At 40.7% G+C, this 18,881-nt stretch overlaps 1 protein-coding gene and 1 pseudogene across 1 annotated transcript; one reads left to right on the top strand and one right to left on the bottom strand.

The window, feature by feature from the left end:
• Window positions 1–10,109: 10,109 nt before the first annotated feature.
• LOC147575045 (olfactory receptor 1L4) lies at window positions 10,110–11,134 on the bottom strand. Its single transcript, XM_086684714.1, has one exon. It carries the CDS (start codon window positions 11,040–11,042, stop codon window positions 10,110–10,112), a length of 933 nt encoding a protein of 310 aa, XP_086540840.1. The 5' UTR covers window positions 11,043–11,134.
• LOC112850582 (mitochondrial import inner membrane translocase subunit Tim9 pseudogene) lies at window positions 11,041–12,344 on the top strand (annotated as a pseudogene).
• Window positions 12,345–18,881: the final 6,537 nt, after the last annotated feature.

Raw genomic sequence — 18,881 nt, 5'->3', positions numbered from 1 at the left:
TCTCTTCCTCTCTCTCTGCCCCTCCCCTGCTCGCTGTCTCTGTCTCTGTCAAAATAACTAAATAAAGTTGAAAAAAATTAAAAAAAGAAATCAGAAAATATACATTAGTCTGAAATGCAATTTTCATCCATTAGATTGTCAACACATTTTTTTTTTTTTTACAATATGCAAAGGAAAAAAGAGCCTCACATATACTAATGATGGGAAGGTAATCACTATTGGCTTTTTGGTAATCTCTATCAGAATTGAATATACACTTATTTATCCAATAATTTCACTCACAGAAATCTATCCTTTAGAAATAGTCATATTTCATAGCACAAATATACACACATTTTTATTTTAGCATTGTTTGTAATGCCAAACAAAATAATATAAACAAACAAACAAACAAAACATTCCCCAGAGAAATCACCCAACACTCCACCATCGGGGAATTATTAAAGCAATTTATAGTGCATCTCTTTACTTAGTATCTCACAATGTCTAAAAAAAATCATATGGCTCCCATCTGCCAACATTTATTAGCATGCAGTGTATGTCCCACACTGAGCTAAGTGCTTGGCATGCCTTCCATCATTTTGTTTTCTCCAAATCCTAAGAGACAGGCCCTATTATTTTCCCTACTTTACAGATAAAAAATAGAATTTAGCAAGGGTAAGTAATGTAGCAGATCCCACAGTTAGTAAATGGTAGATCAGGGATTTTAATTCAGGCAGCCTCATGGCAGAGTAAGAGCTGTTTACTGCTGCTCCATTATCAAGGCTATACTCTTGCCCATTATATTTTGTTAAGTGACCAAAGCAGGTTGCAGAACAATACATATAGAATTATGCTGTTTTGTAAAGAAGAATACTTTTAATTTGTGCTTGTTGAGGTTTGTGTGTTTATTTGTGTGTGGCTTCCTTCTGAAGTGAAGATATGCAGGGAGGAGATCCTTCCATATTTAACTTTTTACTTTATTGTTCATATTTAAAAACACTGGCCACATGTTTATTTATATTAATTATATTTATATAATTAAAAAGTTGATAGTTTCCTATAATTCCAGTTTTCAGAGACTAGACTTGTGTGCATATTCAAAGTTTTTTCCTCTACATAGATGTAGACAAAGATTATATACAATAATGGGGTCACTGCATCCATAATGCTTTGTCCCCCACAGATGGTGTCACAGTGGATGAGAGTTTCTGGGGTATGGAATACATTCTGAGATACAGAATGCTGAATTGGAGTTCATGAATATTGAAAATTCCAATAGATACTCCCAATCTGAGACAAACACCCTCCGTCCCACGGCAATATATTCATTTGACTGTCTGGACTCTTTCTCCATTTCCTTCACTAGGTCTTTCAGCCTCAGTGCTGGGACATTGTTTTCCCTGGCAGTGAAGGGTTATCTGGTCCTCTTTGGGCTTGCACCAGGTAACATTGTGTATTTCCTTGTGCCTTGGGCAAGTCATTTCTTGTCCTTAGAGCCATCAGTAAGAGACGCTGGCTCTACTTCCTGTCTAGCCTACTCCTCACACCTGAACACTCACGTGCCTCTTGAAATATGCGTATACCTGTGCTACCATCATCACATTAAATTGCATAAATAAACATATAAAGGTTTTTGAATAGCAGTTATACCCCAAAATAGCTGTTAAAGAAGACGAAGGAGAAGCATAGCAGAGCCTGAAATATGTGCAGACCTGTCTACATAGGTAATGATAAGAGGACCCTGCCCATTTGGCTGTCCCTGAATACTTTTCAAAGGTAGACCTGCAAAGAATTTAGGGATTTTGACTGCTTGCTGAACAGTCTCGTAGGCAACAGTCAGCTCCTTTTACTTGCAGTACTTGTGTGCTGCCCCCAGAGCAGAGTTGGAGGAGGGGTGCTCGTGCTATCTAGCGCCAGATAATTACGTATCTTGCTTATCCTGAGGTTTTGATGTAAAAATGCCGTGCTAATAAAGGACTGTAGTAGAATTCAGAAATGAAGTGCCTGTGTCTCTTTGTAAAAGTTTAGCCTTTCTTTCCCATAATGCTGGTTTTGCCTGACCTACCTAAGGGGGAGGTAGGATGATGCTTCATCAGGGCTTTGTAATGATTCAGAAGCAGCATGGAGTTTTGATTCACAATTTAAGAGTAACAATGAAAGAAACAGTTATTCTCTTCAGAAGCACAGTTGTCATAATGTCATTGGTCTGTACCTTCTTAAGTTCTATTAGTAATTTACGAAGGTTATTTCCCCACCTTCCTAGTATTTAAATGAGATACTGTGTGCAAACTCATTGTGATATGGTATAGCACCATGTAAATGGAAGTTATTACAGTTAGTAATAAAGCATTTTATGTTACTGGCCAAAAACGATAGTTGAATGAAAGAGTTTGGTAAGGCTTTCTACAGGTGGGTGGTATGATTGCTCATACAGTAAGCTTGAGAAGTGACATTTCAAAGATGGGGCTGGTCATCAGGTAGTGGTGGGAGGGACAAAGGTCTAGGAGTCTTTCCAAGACTTTTAAATTATGCTATCCCCCCTTAAAAGAAGGTATCCACTCCCTTCCTTATTAGACAGGAAATCTAATCTATTTCTGTACTTCTCAACTTTCTCTATTGGAATTTTCCACTTTGTGGACATTTGTCATCTCGGGATGGTTTTCCCTTGCTTGCTTTCTCACCAGTGATGCATGGCCCTTCTCCTAGCTGCCAGCCCACATCCAACCCAGGACTACAAACTTGGCGTGCAGCGCGGTCTTCCCAAACAGGAAATAAAAGTGCTTGGTGTGTAATGCACTAGGAAAGCCGCCCATCATCCGTGCACCTGCGCCTGTGAATGAGCAAGGACAGTTGGGAAGTGAGTCAACTGGACAAAATTCAGCTAACATTTCATGGCAAGGTTCTGGCTTAGTACTCGTCCATTTAGTTCTTCTCACACTAGCACTATGTCGTTAGAAGCAGTGCTTCTCCTCTTGTATAGAAAAAGGGACCGAAGTTCAGAGAGGCATGCCGCTGGTAAGTGGCATAGCTGAGACTCAAACCCAGGTAGGTTTGATTTCAAATGTTGTGTTTTATCCCTAAGTGATGCTATCGCACCTGTTCCCCAAGCCATACAGATGTGGTAGAGAACAAAGCCAGTGTGGCCTCTGCAACAGAAGTCCTCTTACTGTCCAGTGCCTTATGCTTCCTGCTGACCCACTCCTTTTCTCCCTCCTTTGCTCCCACACATTGGGACCTTTCAATTTACTTCTTTCCTTTCCCTTTCTGCCTCCCATCCCATGAAGCCATGTGCTTGCCCATGTTCCCTGTCTTCAGAGAGGAACGGTTGCGGGAGACTTTGGCCCTCAGTGCTGTCACATTGAGAGAAAACAGCAACTTTCTCCTTTTGCACCATTAATCTTCTGGGTCAGGTTCTTAGAAACCCAGCTTGTCCCTGACTACCTTCTTCCCACTTCCAGCAGAGAGGCAAACAGATATGGAGCCCCTTGAACAGATATGTCCTGCTTAGGGAACCTGCAAAGCCCTTTCTAGGCATGGTTCCTCTCTTTTTAATTGTCTGAAATCTTTTATGCCCAATTTTCATTCCTGTGTCAGATTGGAGCTCTACCCAGCCATTCCCAGCCATTCCCAGCCATTCCCAGCCATTAAATTACAGATTCCAAGGCAAGTGGACATTTGAAATATGCCCACTGGGTTCTTTTTTACGAATAATTGTCTTCCGTCTGTTTCAACGTACCTTTGGTATCCATCTGATCGACCAGAAGTAGGACTTTGGCTGAAACCCAGTGTAGTGTCCCTCTGCTGGGCTGGCAGTGCCTCACCCCGATGTCTCCTACTGGAGACACCCACTTCATCGAGCCCCTTCCCGTGGATACTCTCAGTCACAGTCATACAGTAGCGAGCAGTGACACAGTGCTCAGGTGTGCCAGACCCTGTCCCAGGAATTTTATGTACATTAAGTCATTTAGTCTTTACAGTACCCCCATTTTACAGATAGTGAAAGTGAGGTAGAAGCACTTGAAGTGACTTGGCTAAGTCCACACAGCTAGAGGGTGTGGAGTCCAGCTTCAGAATGTGTGCTCTTACCCCCTGCAGTATCCTCGTTTTCTCGTTCACTTGTCTCCTGTCTTTGAGATGGAGGAGAGAAGATGGGATTAGGAAAAGAGAGGAAGATCATATGAAGATGTTGACCCCCAGGTTCTATTCCCAAGGACCCCTCAGCCTGCCTACCTGTGGGCTTGACAGAGGAGGTTCAGGGTCCTGATCAGACTAGGGGGTTTTCCAGGGGATTAAGGTCAGGCTCTGAATCTGGGAAGAGCAGGTGAGGGGAAATGCAGATCTGGTTTCAGGAACGTGCTGTTTCCTCTCTCTACCTACAGTAGGCATTGGTGATAGAAAGGGTGACCCAGGGGCCTGTCCTCCATGCATGTCAGTGCCTTGTGGGGATTGGCCCTGTGGGCTTCCCAGGAGAGGAGAACATTACTGATGTCCTCACTGAGCTCTGTGTGCAGGAGCTTGGTGGGAACCTGGCCTCTGGAGGTGCAGCCTCATATACCCAGGAAGGGAATTAGGGCCTTGCAGCAACACAGGTGATGTTTCATGCACATGTATGTGAAACATGTACACTAACATGTATGTTCTTGCACATATGCATGCTGTGTATATACATGTGCTCTTTGTGCAAGTCTCTGTGTAGCTTCTGTGTGCCTACCTGGAGGGAGAGGTGGGGTGATGGCTTCTGACGTCTCTGAAGTTCTGTGTCTGTATGGTGCCTGTATCTATGTAGTGTTAGGGGAAGGGATTAAAATATAGGCTCTGGAGACAGAGGGAATAGATTCAGATGCTGGCTGTTTTTTGTAAACTGTGTGAGCTTTTGCAAACTTAGACACATTTTTTTAAAGTTTTTATTTTAGTTCCAGTTAGTTAATATTCAGGGTTATATTAGTTTCAAGTGTACAGTATAGCAGTTCGACACTTCCATTCCTCACGCTGTGCTCATCATGATAAGTGAGCTTCTTGAGCCCCATCTCTGCCTCCCCTGGAAACTGTTAGTTTGTTCTCTATAATTAAGAGTTTGTTTCTTGCTTTGTCTGTCTCTTATTTATTTCCCTTTGCTCATTTGTTTTGTTTCTTAAATTCCACATATGAGTTAAATTATATGCTATTTGTCTTTCTCTGACTGACTTATTTCATTTAGCATAATACTCTAGCTCCATCCATGTCATTGCAAATACTAAGATTTCATTTTTTGATGGGTGAGTAACATTCCATTGTGTGTGTGTGTATCTCACAACTTATTTTTTTAACGTTTTCAAAAGTTTATTTATTTATTTTGAGAGTGAGAGAGACAGAGAGAGTGCTCAAACAGGGGAGGGTAGGGAGAGAGGGACAAAGAGAGAATCCCAAGCAGGCTCTACATTGTCAGCACAAAGCCCGATGCAGGGCTTGACCCATGAGGCACGAGATCATGATCCGAACTGAAACCAAGAGTAGGAGGCTTAACCGACTGAGCCACTCACAACTTCTTTATCCATTAGTTGATGAATACTTGGGTTGTTTCAATATTTTGGCTATTGTGGATAATGCTGCTATAAACAAACAGGTGCATATATCCCTTTGAAGTTGTATCCTTTGGGTAAACACCTGGTAGGGAAATTGCTGGATTGTTGGGTAGGTCTATTTTTAACTTTTTGAGGAACCTCCATAATGTTTTCTAAAGTGGCACACCGGTTTGAATTCCCAGCAATAATGCAAGAGGGTTCCCCTTTCTCCACATCGTCACCAATACCTGTTGTTTCTTGTGTTTTTGATTTTACCCATTCTGACAGTTGTGAAGTGATATTTCATTGTCATTTTGATTTGTATTTCCCTTATGATCGATGATGTTGAGCATCTGTTCATGTGTCCGTTGGCCAGCTAATGTCTTTGGAAAAATGTCTGTTCATGTCTTCTGTTTTTAATGGATTTTTCACATTTTGGGTTTTGTTGATTGTTTCCAGATAGTTTTTTTAAATTTTTTCCTTTAATAGACTTAATTGTTTTAGGGCAGTTACAGGTTCACAGCAAAATTGATCACATAGTCCAGAAGTTCCCACATACTTGTAAGCCCTCGTACATGCACAGACCTCCAAATTGTCAACATCCCCAGCAGGGTGCTACAGTTGTCATAACTGATGAACTATAATGACACATCGTCATCACTCATCCACAGTTTACATTGGGGCTCACTCTTGCTGTTGTACATTCTACGGGTTTTGACAAATGTATATTGACACCATGATAGTATCATAGAGAGTAGTTTCACTGGTCCTAAAGTCCTTGGTGTTCCAGCTGTTCATTCCTCCCTCCCTCTGCGCCCTGCAAGCACCAATGTTTTTACTGTCTCCATAGTTTTACCTTTTTCAGAATGTTATATAATGGAATCAGATGGCTTGTAGCCTTTTCAGACTGGCTTCTTTCATTTAGTAATATGTGTTTAAGTTTCCTCCCTGTGTTTTCCAGACTTGATGGCTCATCTCTTTTTTGCACTTAATAATATTTGATTGTTTTGATGTACCACTGTTTCTTTAGCCACTCACCCATTGAAAGATATATATTTAAAAATAGAGATGATTTTATCATTACCCGGGAAATGCAAAAATCTTATTCTGCCACATGACACTGTCTTCTGTTTTGTGTGTGTTACTTAAGTTCTCAAGCCCCGCTTCTATCTCGGGTTCCCAGCTTTATAGTGGCTCCACGAGGGCCCTGTGTATGGGCACTGTGTTCCACTTCACAAGCGAGGCAGAGTAGTCCTCTGACTTGCCAAAGCCACTGTTAGGGTGGGGCTGGCATGGGAGCCCGTTCTTATGGTTCCTTACTTGGTTTCCTCTGCTATAGTAGCAGAATACCGCCTCCCTGACAAGGGGCAGGTGTTTGGTGGCTGAGGGCAGGGCTTGGTGGTGGTGGATGGATTCCATGAAGGGAATCTAAAACCCCTAAGCATGCCAGTGGGAATCTGAGAGCTGACCATGGTAAAGTGGTTTGGGACCGGGTCTTCAGTTTCTTTACGCCTGTGTATAGCTGGCTGACTTCATCTTTGTCTTTTGAACCTCCTCATTTCCAAAAACGCTGGTCATTTCTGTTTTGTGCAGCAAGCCCAGGGTTACCTATGATGCAGATCAGTAGGACTCTGGCTCGGATGAAACGAGTTTCTGGGGACGCCCCTAAGAATGACTTCATGATATGTGTCTGAAATTCCTGACACATCCAGAAACAATGGCTCTGAGAACACTTCTCCTGTGCAGGGAATGCAGTGGCTCTGGACAAGCTCGGTGCTGTTTGTATTTATAGTTATACACCAAGTTCCACCCTAAGTAGCTCATTTGCTTCCTCCATGTGCAAGTTCTGCTGATGGGACATCTCCTGGAGAAGGCTTGTCTGGAAGGAGATTCTTCTGCTGTGGGGGGAAATACATCCATATCCTCATCTCTTGAACCTTCTACTCTTGGATTATATGACTCCTCGTTTTCAGTCTTCTTTGCTAATATCTTCTCTCTCAGACACTTCAACGTCAGAAATACTCAGCACTCTTCTCCAGTCCTCCTTAGCCTTCATGTTTCACATCCCTTGTAGTTTATATCATTCACTCTGATACACAGATAAACTATGTCCAAGGAACTCAATTTTCCTTAGCTCAGTATTGAGCAAAATCTTCAACATTTACATATATGTAATGAGATTCCAGTAGAAGACCCACAACATTTCCTGTCACAGTTTGCTCATTAAACGACATGCCTCTACTATTATTCTACTATCACATTCAACCAGCCTCACAATATGTGGGAGGAGGAACTGTCAAGGGGTTTCCTGTCTAATCCAAGAACCATGTAGAAGCTTTCCCCCTGACTTGGCAAGGTATTCATAAGGCCCATATAGACCTTTCATCTGCCTATATGTACTTTCAGAAAAGATTTATTTTATTCTTACCAATATTTATTAGCTAATTTCCAAGTTCACCCTAGGCTCCTTTGTTTGGATAGCAAAAATATGATTAAAGTCCTTTGATAGCATCTGTTCACATTAGCTCACTCCTTCTAAAGGGTGGCAGGATATCTTGTCGAAACTGCCTTCTATTCTGACAGAGACAGCACTCTAGCTGTGTCTGAGAAGATTAGGACTAACCTGGGGGCCAGATTGGTAACTCTCCTCAATGTATTATATCATGGCCACTTGTCATCTACTTTATAGAACACCTGTAGGATTATACATAAAAGATCTTGATTTCTTAGTGACCATGTGCTGTTGAGAAAAAGGAGTGTGGGACTGATGGCAGAGTGGAATCAGAAAAATAATATGTTCAGTTGCCTGGGACCCAGTGACTTAATTTCATTTAGAAATTACCTGAAGATGTATTTAATGAATTTATTTATTCCATATATGCCAGGCATTCCTCACATTCTCAAGTGGCTGTGCTTAGTTAAAACTATGGCACAAAAATAGAGAAAGTAGAAAGCATACAGAAATCCTAGGCCAGCATCCCCAAAACTGAGTGACTGGTGGGATATAGTGATGAAAACCAGGTATGTCTGTATAAGATGAAGGCAATTGCAACCTGAGTTTATTTCCTGGATTTCTAGTTGCTTTCTGATCACTTGAAGAGGAAGCAATAACAGCAATGGCAGGGACCTTAATGTTGGGCTCTCGGTGGCCCTGTGTTCCATAAGGCCACCATACACCTCTTGTTATATTTCTAAGGCTAAGGTCTGATATTCAACTTAAACTCCAGCTATCAACAAGCTTATGATTAGTAAAGGCCGCTGGTTGTTAAAACTTGGTGAAATAATTGAGGCTAAAGTACTCCAGAGACAGTATTCAATTTTATGTTATTTTTGTTATTGAAATTGATAATCAGGAACATTGATTAAGCAACACATTCATACGTTTGTATTTGCGTGTTATTAGAGTTGTGTAGTAGTCATTAAATCTGTTCATCAGATAATATTGGGTCTCTGTTTGACAGATTCACTGTTGAATTGTGCCTCCTGGCTCCCTTGTGTTTGGGAGGGGTCTTGAGATTAGTTGTTGACAGTGAGTTGTAGGCACAAGTGGTGTGAGTCACTTCCAGACCAGAGTTTTTCAATGCCGGTGGAAAATCTTCAAGAGTTTTCCTCAGCTTCTCATAGAGTGATGATGAATGTTTACAATGGCATCTGCTCTGTCAGCTTTGGCCACTGAACATTTAAAATGAGCAGCACCCTACTAGTTCTCAATGGTGAACATGCAGTGTGATTACAAACTAATCCTTTGGTTTCAAGGTCCAATGATTTTGAGATTGTTTCCTCAGTGCAATCTCGCTTATCCTGACTAATACACACATTGCTTTCTTCCAGAATATAAAGGGCATTTCTGTGAGAATCATGGACATGTGGACAAAGGCAGAGTAAGAGGGAAAGGAAAAGGAGTCAAGTGCTGAGAATTCACTGTGAGGACTCCGTGGTTTTGGTGGGGGCACTAAATCTGCTGTGTAGATTCTTCCATCTTTCCAGCCTTATTCTTTCTGTTCTCAAATTGAACAAGCAGCATTGGAGTTTCTGCTGTCCCTCAGACACATTCCAGTGTTTATTGCCTCTTCCTCTTTGTATGGTTCCCACTATGTGAAATGCTCTCTGTCCATTTCCTACTCTATTGAACTTTGCTCTGTCAAAATCAATACATCTTAACTGTGATCTTAGGTCATTATCCCAAGAAGTCTTTCCCAATTCCCTACCAAATTCATGTAATTTCTTATCCTCCAAATGAATAGGACTTTTTAATTTCTTGAATACTAGCCAAAGTAAAGCCCATAGAGGAGGGATTTGGAGATGCTTTATTGCTCTTCAAGATAGCTTTAATTTTATAGGGGGCAAAAATGGTTTTCCTGAAATGTGGATTCCTAGCAGCACTTGTCCTGGGATTACACATATACTTGGTCAATGTTATTGATAGAAACTAAGTGTTCTAGCTTTAAGGCCAGGGCTCTTACTGCTTTTCAACACTACCTTCTATGACCTTTTTGAGTGTCATGTGAAAAATGGGTAGTAAAGAAAGATGATGTGACCATTTCTTGGGTCATCTCCCATTTAAACTGTCCCATCTATTTTTTCATTTTATGAGTGTATTCTGTCCCTTAATTTCCTCAAACCCCTCTTCATATCTTTGTTCCTCAGGCTGTAGATGAAGGGGTTCAGCATGGGTGTCACTACTGTGTACATGACTGTGGCTACCCGGTCCTTCACCACTGAGTACATGGACAGGGGCCTGAAATACACATAGATGACACTCCCATAGAACAAGGCCACTACAGTGAGGTGGGAGCTACAGGTAGAGAAGGCCTTCCACTTGCCGGCTGCAGAGGGAACTCTGAGCACAGTGACGATGATTCGCAGGTAGGAGAAGAGAATGCACAGAAAGGGGGTCGCGATGACAGCCAGGGTCTCGGTCATGACCACAATCTGGCTGGAGGACGTGTCAGAGCAGGATAGCTTTAGCACAGGCTGGGTGTCACAAAAAAAGTGCTTAATGACATGGGAGGCACAGAAGGACAGGCGGGACATGAGTAGCACACGGAGCAGGGAGTGCAGGTGGGAGATGGTGCAAGAACCCAGCAGCATGAGGAGGCAGCGCCGTGGGTTCATAACCCTATTGTAATGGAAGGGGTGGCAGATGGCTACCAGCCGGTCTATGGCCATGGAGGCCAGCAGGTAACTATCAGTGTTCGCAAAGGCTATGAAGAAGTACATCTGGACCAGGCATCCCACGAAGGAGATCGCCTTTGTCTCTGACAGTAAATTCACCAGCATCTTGGGCACAGTGACAGTTGTGAAGCAGATATCCATGAATGATAGGTTGCTGAGGAAAAAGTACATAGGGGTTTGGAGTTGGGGGTCTGAGTGGATGGCCAGGATGATGAGTACATTGCCCACCATGGTGACCAGGTACATGATGAGGAAGATGGCAAAGAGAGGTTTCTGTAGGTGAGGGTTGGAAGAGAGGCCCAGGAGGATAAAGCCTGAGTCACTGCTGTCGTTCTTGGTCTCCATGTCTGTGCCTTCCTGGACAGGGTGTGGAGAAGCAGTTGGAGAGATGTGAAGGGCAATTTCATCAAGTCAGCTTCTTCCCTAATCTCCAGCATGTAAAAAAGCTCACTGGTATTTGTTTTGATTGTAAAGAACATTTACTTCAAGACCTTCCAGAAAAAATGGAATAAAATCCAGTAGGAGAAAAATAAGAAAATTTCAAGCTGCTTTCTAAATGAGAAACTAAAGCTTCCCTTGTGTTTTTAGGATATTTGTTTGTTTTGAAATTCTATTAGCCAAATTTCTCTGAGTTTTCTTAATTATCTTTCAAAAGATTCTTCTTGAGTTCGTCAAGAAATAACCTTGATTTTTTTTCCTTTTTCACCTAGGGGATGCCTTTATATGTATTAATTATTCTGACTAAAAAATTATGAAACCCTTATTCTAAACATTTAAATTTTACCAGAGTAGAAAACTTTGAATATAAGAGTCTCATTCCCACCAATTATGGGAAAGACAAAGCAAGGATCGTGTCTGTTACCATTAGTAAGGTATGTTTTCAGATGGCTGTGTAATCCAGTGAAAAAGCAAAGTTAATGAAATAGGCACAAATATTTAAAATATGAATATGTAATTATTTTTAACTGACTTGACTGACACTCTAGAAAGCTCCTAGGGACTCATATTAGAACTTTTAAACCTGTGAAGATTTTTCAAAGTAGTCAGATACAAGATACATATACAAATATTAATGTTTATCCTGTAGTAGAAAAATATAATGCAGTGACAAATTTCAATTGGCAATGGCAAGAAAGTATAACTAACTATGGTGCCTGAAGTTCCTGCCCTGATCCAGATCCTCTGCCTCTACACTTGACTGGCAATGTAGCCCCCCAACCTTGCACTGGTATAGGATGTGAGAGCCTGTGCTTCAGTAAGTAATCAGGCCTTATTGGAGACCCTCAGGCGAAGGTTGGAGAATTAACTTTCCAGAGTAAAAAGGAAACTCATACATCAGAAAAGGTGACTGATAAACATACCAAAAGAATATGTACCCAATACAAGTACCAAATACAAGAATTTGATCAGATAAAACAATTTAAGGAATTTCTTGGAACCTACAATAAATTTCCAGCAACCTGCTTTTTGGGCTGTGTTAAAGACCCCACAACAAGAGGAATAAAACCTGAAGAGACCACCTGTTTAGAGCATTGCTTTCAGACATAGTTAAAAATGACACAAGGAATATCCATGGGGTTTCAGGAATATCATGTTTAGCTGGATGAAGCCCTGGCACCCAAAGCAGAACTACTTGGCCAACCATGATAGAGAAGTCCTGATGGATGGACTTTTGATGAAAGATTGCCAGCAGCTATTGTGATGGAGGTGAGGATTCATCAGATAGAATTCCCTGAAAGCAGTAGCCACCATGTTAAACCGTCTGTGATGACTGTTTGGCAAATGGAAACAGCTGTAGTAACAAAACTGCTCTTAACCAGGAATAATAAAAGTAGAAGATCTTATTGTTTAATGAAAATAATAAGGTACAACATTTGTTGAGACCTTAAGATTCAGCAGCTTGGTAACTTCATTAAAAAAAAATAAACCAAATTGTTGGAATATTACTCAGCCATCAAAAAGAATGAAATCTTGCTATTTGCAATGATGTGCATGGTGCTAGAGTATATTATGCTAAGTGAAATAAGTCAGACAGAGATAAGTACCATATGATTTCATTCATATGTGGAATTTAAGAAACAAAACAGATGAACATATGGGAAGGAAAAAAAAGAGAGAGGGAAACAAACCATAAGGACTCTTAGTGATAGAGAACAAACTGAGGGTTGATGAAGGGAAGTGGGTGGGGGGGTGGGTATTAAGGAGGGCACTAGTTATGATGAGCATAGGGTATTATATGTAAGTGATGAATCACTAAATAAAAAAAATCAACCATTGTTTCTTCCAAAGGAAGGAAGGAAGGAGGGAAGGAGGGAAGGAAGGAAGGAAGGAGGGAAGGAAGGAAGGAAGGAAGGAAGGAAGGAAGGAAGGAAGGAAGGAAGGAAGGAAGGAAGACAGACAGACTTGGGAATAAATCTGATAGAAACAAGTAAAAAGAAATGAGAAAGATCTATCTGAAGAAAGTGTAACAGAACACAAAAGGACGTATGAATAAATGGAGATACTATACTTCTAAAAAGGGAAGATTCAGTATTTAAAAATGTCAATTCTGAGATTGCACATATAAGTGCTATCATACAGTCTTTCTATTTAGCATAATATCCACAATTTCTAGCCATGTTATTGCAAATGGCAAGATTCCCTTCTTTTTTTATTTCTGAGTCTAAAAAAGACAAACTCATAGAAACCAAGAGTTGAATTGTGGTTACCAGGATCTAGGACATGGCAGAAATGGGGACATGCTGAACAAAAGGTACAAACTTACAGTTGTAAGTTCTGTAAATGTAATGTAAAGTGTGGTGATAAAAGTTAGCAATATTGTATTACATACTTGATATTTGCTAAGAGAGTAGATATTAATTTATTATTTATTTTATTAATATATAATTGAAATATAGCATCATGCAAACTTAAGTTGTAAAATGTGTTGATTTGATACATTTAATTATTGCAATATGATTACCAGTATAAGATTAGCTAACACCTCTATCACACCAGATAATTATCATTTTTTTTTCGTGATGGGAAAAATTAAGATCTCTCTCTTAGAAACTGTGAAGTTTATATATAATTCAGTATTGTCTTTGCTGCGTGTTAAATCTCCAGGAATGGGGCACCTGGGTGGCTCAGTTGGGTGAGCATCTGACTTGGGCTCAGGTAATGATCTCACAGTTTGTGGGTTTGAGCCCCATGTCGGGCTCTGTGCTGACAGCTCAGAGGCTGGAGCCTGCTTTGGATTCTGCGTCTCCCTCTCTCTGTGCCCCTCCCCCACTTGTGTTCAGTCTCTTTCTCAAAAATAAATAAACATTGGGGCACCTGGGTGGCTCAGTCAGTTAAGTGTCGGACTCTTGGTTTTGTCTCAGGTCATAAACTCGTGGTTTTTGAGTGCAAGGCCTGTGTCAGGCTCTGTGCTGACAGTGTGGAGCCTGCTTGGAATTCTCTCTCTCCCTCTCTTTGCCCCTCCCCCACTCACACTCTCTGTCTCTCTCTCAGAATGGATAAGTAAACTTTAAAAAAAATAATAAACTTTAAAAAAATTTCCAGGATTTATTCAGTTACTGGTTGCAAGTTTGTACCCTTAAACGTCTCCCCAATTTCCCCATCTCCCAGCCCCTCCTAATTGTCATTCAATTTAAGAGAGTACTTCTCAAATGTTCTCATAGAAGAACCAGAAATGATCATTATGTGAGGTGATAGACACATTAACTAACCATACTGTGGGAATCATTGCACAACATGTAAGTATATCATATCATCATGTTGTACATCTTAAACTTACACAATGTTATATGTCAATTATATATCAATAAAACTGGAAAAAATCAATTCTTCTAAAATTAATAAAATTTTAGTGCACCTATATTAACACCCTAAGGGCATTTTTAATAGAACTTGAGAAGGTCATTCTAAGATTCACCTAGAGGAATAAATGACCTAGAAAAGATAAGATAATTCTGAAAAACTTAGAATAATGAGAGTTTTTAACACGAAAAATCAAGGTAGGCAATAACGAATAATAATAGGAGAATGGTACACACAAAGAAAAACCAGTCAATGAACCACCATAAAGAATTCTGTATGCCTGTATTTATGCATGTATATCGATATTCATCTATAGACATGCTAAACCTTTGTAAAAAATAAGGCCAGATTTCTATCTAACCCACATAGAAAGAAAAATCCATATGAATGAACAAACTAGAAGTAAAAAACCCAAATCATGAAGTATTATCCAAAAATAAAGAACATACCTATATGGTGTTAAGATGTGGATTCCATTCCAAATGAGAAAAAAAAATGTAGAAGCAAGAATGACAAAACTGTACTCAAAAATGTGAAAATTACACAAAAAGAGATCATAAATAAATCTAAAATATTAACTATTGAGTTAAAGAAAATATCTACAACACATTTATCAAAGAAAACATACCAACCTAGTTGGTGCTCAGAAAATGTAAATTAGATTGAAACACGATTTTCACTTCTCAGATTGTCAGTAAATTTCTTTGGCAGTATTTAAAGGGAAAATGACCCTCATGTACACTGATAATGAGAAGATAGTCAGTTTAGGCTTTTTGGTAGTCTCTATCAGAATCAAAAATCTACATCTCTTTGTCCAGCAACTCCACTCATAAAAATCTATCCTTTAAAAATAGTCATATATGTGTAGCACAAAGATACATATGCACATTTTTGTAGCACTGCTTATAATACCAGATAAAAAATATGAACAAACAAAACAAGCAACAGAAGAAACAATCTAAATATCCACAAATTATTAAAACAATTAACAGTGCATTCTCATTCCTCAATAGCATACAGTTTCTAAAGAAATGAGATGGCTAATATTAGCCAATTTATTAGTACTCTTGTTGATTCCAACCTGAGGTAAGGGCTTTGCATATCTTTTATGGTTTTATTTTCCCCAAATCCTGGATAGGCACCCATTATTATTATTTTCAATTGGACTAGATGGGTGATGAGTATTAAGGAGGGCACTTGTGATAAGCATTATGTGTTCTATGTAAGTGATAAATCACTGAATTCTACTCCTGAAACCAGTATTGCATTGTATGTTAACTAAAATTTAAATTAAAAAAATAGAATTTAGCAACATAACTTACCAGATCCCACAGTTAGTAAGTGGTTGAGCTGGGATTTTAATTCAGGCAGTATGATGGTAGAGCAGAAGCTACTCCTTACTAAGCTATATTTTCAAGGTTACACTACTGTCCATGATATTTTATTAAGTGATAAAAGCAAGTTGCAGAACAATGCATATAGAATAATCTCATTTTCTGTAAAGAAATAAATCTCCTTTATGTTTGTGTCTGTTGTGTTGTGTGTGTTTATGTGTGTGTAGTTGCCTTTTGAAGTGAGATTGTAGGGATGGAGTGAGGAATTCCTTCCATGTTTAACTTTGTATTATATTGTCTTGAAACAGATGTGTCCTGCTTAGGGATCCCACAGAACCCTTTCCAGGCATGGTCTTTCTCTCTTCAGCTCTCTGAAATCGCTCCTTTATGCCTAATTTTCACTCTAGTGTCAGATTGGAGCTTGACCCAGCCATTCCGGGCCATTAAATTATAGATTCCAAGGCAAGTGGACACTTGAAATATGCCCACTGGGTTCTTTTTTACGAATAATTGTCTTCCGTCTGTTTCAAAAAAATTTTTTTTTCAACGTTTATTTATTTTTGGGACAGAGAGAGACAGAGCATGAACGGGCGAGGGGCAGAGAGAGAGGGAGACACAGAATCGGAAACAGGCTCCAGGCTCTGAGCCATCAGCCCAGAGCCCGACGCGGGGCTCGAACTCACGGACCGTGAGATCGTGACCTGGCTGAAGTCGGACGCTTAACCGACTGCACCACCCAGGCGCCCCTTCCGTCTGTTTCAACATACCTTTGCTATCCATCTGATCGACCAGAAGTGCTTCAAGTGGGACTTTGGCTGAAACCCAGTGTAGTGTCCCTCTGCTGGGCTGGCAGTGCCTCACCCCGATGTCTCCTGGAGACACCCACTTCATCGAGCCCCTTCCCGTGGATACTCTCAGTCACGGTCATACAGTAGCGAGCAGTGACACAGTGCTCAGGTGTGCCAGACCCTGTCCCAGGAATTTTATGTACATTAAGTCATTTAGTCTTTACAGTACCCCCATTTTACAGATAGTGAAAGTGAGGTAGAAGCACTTGAAGTGACTTGGCTAAGTCCACACAGCTAGAGGGTGTGGAGTCCAGCTTCAGAATGTGTGCTCTTACCCCCTGCAGTATCCTCGTTTTCTCGTTCACTTGTCTCCTGTCTTTGAGATGGAGGAGAGAAGATGGGATTAGGAAAAGAGAGGAAGATCATATGAAGATGTTGACCCCCAGGTTCTATTCCCAAGGACCCCTCAGCCTGCCTACCTGTGGGCTTGACAGAGGAGGTTCAGGGTCCTGATCAGACTAGGGGGTTTTCCAGGGGATTAAGGTCAGGCTCTGAATCTGGGAAGAGCAGGTGAGGGGAAATGCAGATCTGGTTTCAGGAACGTGCTGTTTCCTCTCTCTACCTACAGTAGGCATTGGTGATAGAAAGGGTGACCCAGGGGCCTGTCCTCCGTGCATGTCAGAGCCCTGTGGGGATTGGCCCTGTGGGCTTCCCAGGAGAGGAGAACATTACTGATGTCCTCACTGAGCTCTGTGTGCAGGAGCCTTGGGGAACCTGGCCTCTGGAGGTGCAGCCTCATATACCTGAGAAGGGAATTAGGGCCTTGCAGAACAGGGGTGGAGATGTTCCATGTGCATACATGTGAAGTACATACATGAACACATGTGTTCACGCACACATGCATACTCTCTGTGCATACATGTGCTCCTGTGCAAGTCTGTGTGTAAGCTTATCTGTGCCTGTCTGGAAGGAGAGGTGATGGCTTCTGACTTGATGGCCTCATGACTGTATCTAGGTGTAGGTGTAGTGTTATGGGAAAGGGATTAAGATACATGCTCTGGAGCCAGATGGAATAGATTCAGATGCTGGCTCTACCTCTTACAACCTGTGTGAGCTTTTGCAATACTTAACCTTTTTGAGCCTCGTTTCGTGTGTGTGTTTGTGTGTGTGTGTGTGTGTGTGTAAGAGAGAGGTTTTTGTTGCATTTCTTCAACATTTTGTTGCTTCATTTTTAAGCCAGGTCTCTTGTTTTTGAACACCAGTTTCACTAATTACTGAGTGGGTGAATTTGGGCAAGTTACTTAGTTTCACTAAACCATATGTCCTCATCTATAAATGCATAGCAATCATGCCTTTAGATAGATATTTTCTGTTTTTTTTTTCTATTTTTTCCCTTTAATAGACTTAATTTTTTAAGAGCAGTTACAGGTTTGCAGCAAAATTGATCACTTGGTACAGAGGGTTCCCACATACCTGCGGGCCCCACGCATGCACAGACCCCCCACCCCCCCCCCAAATATCAGCATCCCCAGCAGAGGGCTACAGTTCTCAGAGTTGATGAACTACACTGACACATCACCGCTCATCCACAGTTTACATTAGGGTTTACTCTTCCTGTTGCACATTCTACAGGTTTTGACAAATGTATACTGACACCATGATAGTATCATAGAGAATAGTTTCACTGGCCCCAAAGTCCTTGGTGTTCCAGCTATTCCTTCCTCCCTCTACCAGAGTCCTGCAAGCACTGATCTTTTTACTGTCTCCATAGTTTTACCTTTTCCAGAATGTCATATAATGGAATCAGATAGCTTGTAGCCTTTTCAGATTGGCTTCTTTCATTTAGTAATATGCATTTAAGTTTTCTCCATGTGTTTTCCAGACTTGAGAGCTCATTTCTTTTTTGGACTGAATAATATTTCACTGTCTAAATGTACCACTGTTTCTTTATCCACTCACGTACTGAAGGACGGTAGCAATATTCTTGGTAGTTCCAAGTTTGGCAATTATGAATAAAGGTACTCTAAACATCCATATGTAGAGTTTTATATGGATATAAGTTTTCAGCTCCTTTAGTTTAATACCAAGGAGTGTGATTGCTGGATCATATGTTAAGGATATGTTTAGTTCTGTAAGAAACTGCTAGATGGTCTGTACCTTTTGCCCTCCTATCAGTTGAGAATTCCTGTTGTCTACATTTCTGTCAGAGTTTGGTGTTGTCAGTGTTTTGGACTTTGGCCATTCTAATAGATGTGTTGTGG

This window comes from Puma concolor, chromosome D4 (assembly GCF_028749965.1).
Source record: "Puma concolor isolate L17-30 chromosome D4, mPumCon1.1.hap2, whole genome shotgun sequence".
NCBI lineage: Eukaryota > Metazoa > Chordata > Mammalia > Carnivora > Felidae > Puma > Puma concolor.
Note: the sequence above shows the minus strand (reverse complement) of the source record. Positions and strands in the feature narration are given on the sequence as shown.

Coding starts and splice junctions, on each gene's coding strand:
- LOC147575045 (XM_086684714.1), bottom strand. CDS start 11,042: ATGGAGACCAAGAACGACAGCAGTGACTCAGGCTTTATCCTCCTGGGC.